At 32.9% G+C, this 6,548-nt stretch overlaps 1 protein-coding gene across 1 annotated transcript in view; it reads left to right on the plus strand.

Moving 5' to 3' along the window:
* Nucleotides 1-804, plus strand: part of LOC111628524 (QRFP-like peptide receptor) — a 77,845-nt gene extending 77,041 nt beyond the window's left edge. The window contains exon 3 of the mRNA XM_023372335.1: nucleotides 4-804. Coding sequence (XP_023228103.1) covers nucleotides 4-693 — 690 coding nt within the window. The 3' untranslated portion in view covers nucleotides 694-804. The remainder of the gene's footprint in view (nucleotides 1-3) is intronic.
* Nucleotides 805-6,548: the final 5,744 nt, after the last annotated feature.

Raw genomic sequence — 6,548 nt, forward strand, 5'->3', positions numbered from 1 at the left:
TAGGTGGCCAAAATGGTAATTATTGTGGTGATCGCCTTTGCAATTTCTTGGACTCCATATTTCTTAGTTGCAATTATTACTCAATATCAACCTGTAAATTTTTTAGAACGTGAAAACTTTTTTTTTACCATGCTCTGTATTAATTTATTTGCATTCTTAAATTCGTGTGTTAATCCATTTATTTACGCTGCAATGAGTTCGAGATTCAGAAGTGGTTTTAGAAGAATTTTAATGTCTACGTGTTGTCGTGTATCCGTAAAATCTTTTCCTTGTAATAATAGAACAAGTAAGAGATTGGGATGTAGTCACCATATCATCATCAGTTGCGATAATACCAACGCAACGTCTTCTGATAGTGGATCACACAGCGATAGTCTTCAACAAACTGCATTACCAGCTGAAACAACACGAAAGATAAAACATTTCTTTAATTTAGTTTCCAGAAATAAAAATGACAGAAAAATAAATAAATCAATCAGAAAAATAGAAGAGAATTATTTCGAATTTTCTCTGAAAATTTTATCAAAATCTTCTTTAAATGTGGAATCTAATGGGATTATTCCACGAAGTAAATCTTTTCATGACAGTTCATCGCCTTCAAATTCATTCTTAAATAAGAATGTAAAAAGTAAAAGATTACCGTCTTTGCCTGATTTATCCGCATCTAGTTTACATGAAACTTCATATTTATAAAAGGAATGGTATTTTTACAGTATTGTTTATTCCTTTATTGTATGAATATTAATGTTAACTGTATGAATGTTAATATTATAAACTATGTTCAACGCACATTTACAATCATATTGTTGCAATAAAATAAAGAATATTATAAATATATTTTTATAGATTTTATTTTCCAATTAAATTCTTCTCCATATTTTCCAATGGCAAAGAGGAAAAAGTATTTAATTGTAATTTTTTAATATGATTTTTGGAGGTTTTTTTTTTATCAAAAACTTCGTTAATAATTGTTCATTAAAAATAATAAATATAATTTACTATTTATTAATAATTATTTTTAAAATCCGATTGTTAATAAGGAAGGATTCATTGTAATTTATTATTATTTTTTTTTTCTGATTTACATTCGAAAACAAGAAACAAATGAAATTCCTTTCAGCATTTACAGAGTGTATTCTATACGTCTATTAAGGTGTACATTATTTTAATAATATAAATTTTATAAAAATTATTTTTTCTTAAATAGAAATTTTTTATTGTTAACGTTAATAAAATATAATTCATAAAAACGTAATACTTTAATGTATTTAACACAGACATTTTACAATAAGTATAAGGAAGCGTTGTACAGTATTTAACTGCTGTATATACTTATTTCTTTGTAGGTATTATAAATTTCAAATTGTATTTCCGAGGATATATTTTCAATTTATGACACTGAATTTACGACAATTAATTAGTTCAATTATATGAATTAAGCGTAATGATGATTTTCCAGCAAATAATTAAATCAAAAAAAGTAATTCAATGACTTTTGTGAAAGTAGCCAAGGGTATAAGGAAATTACTTATATCACTTACTGGCGCACGATCGTGTGATCGGCTCTCTAAACTTTTTATAGGAAGGCACTGTATCAAAATTGATCTGAACGGCGAAGTTCAGATACTCGTCAGGATTCCGTGACACCAGTTTGTCAATTTATAGAGGCGCGGACAAACACGCGATAACGATCTGATTCGGAATGAATTGAGGAGACATTCTTATATAATAAACATAAGTAAAATTTAATAAATCCAAACAACGAATACAGAAAATCAATAACAACGATTATATGACAAGTTAAAGGTTACGACTAAATCTATGCTAATGCGCGATCGAGAGAGAGCTCACAAAATGATTCTAAACATACGACCTGTTAGTTGTCGTCTTCGTTTCTGTAGATATAGGACACCTTGTAGATAGGGTTCATCTTCCTTTCGTATGGGAGATTAATTCGTGCACAAAATATAAAGATATCACTTCTTCTAAGTGTAGACTCGGGACTTAGTCTATCGGACTCCGTTATGGGCGTTGGCCATCAGGAGGAAACGTATGTGGAGTCTGGACACTTTCAAATCGGTCGGAGGACTCCCCGAATTATGACTAATTTCTCCTTTTATTTCCAAACTTCGTCCAATCATCGTATAGTAACTCTTTCGTGAGAACGGATGAAAGGGGGATGAATGAGGGGTAACCATTTCCCATCTGAGCGAGATTTTTAACGGATAAGGGAAAAACAGCGGATGTTCTCTTCTGTGGAAAGGAAGTGTCATCTGTCATCTATTTTTCCCACGTCTAAAACACCAGTTTTTTTCACACAAAATGAAATAATATTTTGTCGATAATTTAAACATATTAATAAAAATTCATAAATGAGGCCCAGGGGCCTTTCGGATCTCACACTTTAATGCTCTTTTAGTTTCTTAAATTATAAACTAATTTCAACATATGCAAAAATAAAACATGTAATTTAGAAAAATATTTAAATTATGTTTAGAAAGATGCAAAGATTTATTAAGATACAGTGGTATCTCGTACTTCGAAAGCAATCTCTCTGTCTTCAATACTCTCTCCAAAGCAAATTTGTTTGACAAAAATTGCTTTGAAGTTCGAATGATGCTTTAAAGTTAGAGCTGAGAGCACAGTGATAAAATGTGCTGGAAGCGTAAATGCAATCTCAAGTCGTCTCTCGCTTTAAGCTGGTATGTTTTCCACGAGTTTTTCCACTATTTTTAAAGTGTTTTGTTATGTGTTATTCGTCGATTTTTAACAATATTTTCTGAGTTTTTTATTGATCGATACTTTTTTGGCCCCCATGCGTTTTGTATCCTTTATTTGAAAATTTCCGGAAGGGAACTTTTTAAACCACATTTGACACATTCGAAATTTAGGCGCATCTTTTCCAGCTACACTACGAATTTTTTTATTGTTTGTACAGCAAACAATAAAAAAAAACTCCTTTCCAAACTCATAAGGCATAATATGTCCGATATCCAAAGACATTTTGACTTGATTTTATTCAAACAAAATATGAAGTAAAATGTTTAAAATAAGCTTCTAGAATACATCTTGCATTAGCAATAATGTGTTAATTAACGCCCGGTTTTTTCCAATTTTTTTCGGAAATAACTTTTTTTTTTGAAAATAAATACAGTATTCATTTCCAAGTGAAAGCGAATTCGATATTAGAAAAAAATTAGGACGTAAAAGTTGCCACGAAAAAAATAACCCCCCAAAACGCGATTTTATAGTAAAAAATATTAAAATAATATGGAATAATTTAAAATAAATACTTATATTTATAGAATATAGCTTTAGAGATATTTTATTTGTGTTTTTATTTCATTGAAAACAAGCTGCAACGAGACACATGGTCTACTGTGTTTAAAACTTTTTGATGTTGAGCACAGATATTGGTTGACATCCGCGGGATGGATGCATGTAGGCTTGAAGGGAGGTTGGGGTTCTAACAGGATGTGTACGAGTTACCACCCTAAAGCAATTATAACACGAGTTTCTTGGTCATTAGTACTGTACTATGTCTATAAGAGGGGGCCAAAAAACGGTCCAAAAGAAAACTTCTAATTGGTATACAACTACGAAATTTGCTGAGGGCATAGATAACGACCTAAAGAAGGTAAATAAACTTTTCCTGCCTAAATTCCGTGCATAAAAAGTGAATTATTTATTTTTTCGACTGTGGCAATGTTTGGACGAATTATCTCGTCAGTGGGCGTTGAGTCCTTCATAGGTTGGTCGAGTCTGACTCGTCACTAGACGGTAACGGGTAATTTGCATTATTTCTAACGGGAACAAATTGATTCGGACTTCGAGCGATTCGTAGTTTAGGTCCGAACGGACTCTTGAAATAAATTATATTCGAAGTACGAGGCACCACTGTACTCAATTTTCGGAACAGTCAAAATATTTTCAAACAATAATATAGAGAGGTTTTAAGTGGACATCACCAGCGACTTCATGAGCATGCACAATTGTCCAGTTCCATTTTTGTGGTTTGTTTATGTTTTATTTGTGCTTACACGTGCTTTTGCTGGAGCTTTTTGTATCAGCGGAGTTAGGTGGGTGTCAGCCGCCCGGGCGGAGGAAAATTTCGCCGTCCCGTTATTTAGGTAACTCAATTTAAAAGACTAAAATTCAGTTTCGTAACAGAAGAACAAGTAATGAAAATTTCGTTGCCAGTGTAGCCACCTGTTCAAAATAGCTCCATTGAATATTGCAGGTGTATATGAAAACAAATGAATCGTACAAGCAAAAAAANGGCCCCCATGCGTTTTGTATCCTTTATTTGAAAATTTCCGGAAGGGAACTTTTTAAACCACATTTGACACATTCGAAATTTAGGCGCATCTTTTCCAGCTACACTACGAATTTTTTTATTGTTTGTACAGCAAACAATAAAAAAAAACTCCTTTCCAAACTCATAAGGCATAATATGTCCGATATCCAAAGACATTTTGACTTGATTTTATTCAAACAAAATATGAAGTAAAATGTTTAAAATAAGCTTCTAGAATACATCTTGCATTAGCAATAATGTGTTAATTAACGCCCGGTTTTTTCCAATTTTTTTCGGAAATAACTTTTTTTTTTGAAAATAAATACAGTATTCATTTCCAAGTGAAAGCGAATTCGATAATAGAAAAAAATTAGGACGTAAAAGTTGCCACGAAAAAAATAACCCCCCAAAACGCGATTTTATAGTAAAAAATATTAAAATAATATGGAATAATTTAAAATAAATATTTATATTTATAGAATATAGCTTTAGAGATACTTTATTTGTGTTTTTATTTCATTGAAAACAAGCTGCAACGAGACACATGGTCTACTGTGTTTAAAACTTTTTGATGTTGAGCACAGATATTGGTTGACATCCGCGGGATGGATGCATGTAGGCTTGAAGGGAGGTTGGGGTTCTAACAGGATGTGTACGAGTTACCACCCTAAAGCAATTATAACACGAGTTTCTTGGTCATTAGTACTGTACTATGTCTATAAGAGGGGGCCAAAAAACGGTCCAAAAGAAAACTTCTAATTGGTATACAACTACGAAATTTGCTGAGGGCATAGATAACGACCTAAAGAAGGTAAATAAACTTTTCCTGCCTAAATTCCGTGCATAAAAAGTGAATTATTTATTTTTTCGACTGTGGCAATGTTTGGACGAATTATCTCGTCAGTGGGCGTTGAGTCCTTCATAGGTTGGTCGAGTCTGACTCGTCACTAGACGGTAACGGGTAATTTGCATTATTTCTAACGGGAACAAATTGATTCGGACTTCGAGCGATTCGTAGTTTAGGTCCGAACGGACTCTTGAAATAAATTATATTCGAAGTACGAGGCACCACTGTACTCAATTTTCGGAACAGTCAAAATATTTTCAAACAATAATATAGAGAGGTTTTAAGTGGACATCACCAGCGACTTCATGAGCATGCACAATTGTCCAGTTCCATTTTTGTGGTTTGTTTATGTTTTATTTGTGCTTACACGTGCTTTTGCTGGAGCTTTTTGTATCAGCGGAGTTAGGTGGGTGTCAGCCGCCCGGGCGGAGGAAAATTTCGCCGTCCCGTTATTTAGGTAACTCAATTTAAAAGACTAAAATTCAGTTTCGTAACAGAAGAACAAGTAATGAAAATTTCGTTGCCAGTGTAGCCACCTGTTCAAAATAGCTCCATTGAATATTGCAGGTGTATATGAAAACAAATGAATCGTACAAGCAAAAAAAGGGTCGGCAGGCTGTGCGCACGGGTGAAATTAACAGTTCACCCAGACGGTGAGTCTATTCCCGGACTATTCCATGCTCATTTCAATCGGTCCGAATCGTAGGTGCGACGAGACTATGGGATAAAATGGTTCAAATTTTTACAAGATATTATTATTATTAATTGTGAAATTTTGCCGCCCCCTAAAACGTGCCGCCCCTGCCGCCCCCACTACGCTACGCCACTGTTTTGTGTTGTTTATTCGTTACGAATATCACTATGCAGAATTATTGTGTAATTGGGTGTAATGTTAGTTAACTGAAGAACAAAGGAATATCATATATCATTATATATATATATATCTCCAGGGGAGGACGGTAAGGAAGACGTCTTAGTTTCTTCTGTATTTTATATAATGTGAATATACCTTCTGGCCTTTTTTTAATTGAAAGTTTTATATCGCCAANTTCACAATATATAAAATACAGAAGAAACTAAAATATCTTCCTTTTCTGTCTTGTCCAATCTCCAGGAACTGAAAACTAGTGATTGGATAGGACGAAAAGGAAGACCTCCTAGTTTTTTCTGTACTTTATATGATGTGAATATACCATATGCCTTTTTTAATATCGCCAAATAAGCGCTTCTTAAAATTTGTTCACAACAAAATTAACATGAATTTAATCTATCTATTCATCTGATTGCTGAAAAATACTAAACAAAATTGTTCAAAATTGCATATTCCGTACTGGTGACTAATAACTTCGTTCCAGATACTTTAAATTTAAATTTAAATTACACAGAATGCAGATTACATGGAAA

Source organism: Centruroides sculpturatus, unplaced genomic scaffold, assembly GCF_000671375.1.
Source record: "Centruroides sculpturatus isolate CEXI.00-Female unplaced genomic scaffold, Cexi_2.0 scaffold426, whole genome shotgun sequence".
Classification (NCBI taxonomy): domain Eukaryota; kingdom Metazoa; phylum Arthropoda; class Arachnida; order Scorpiones; family Buthidae; genus Centruroides; species Centruroides sculpturatus.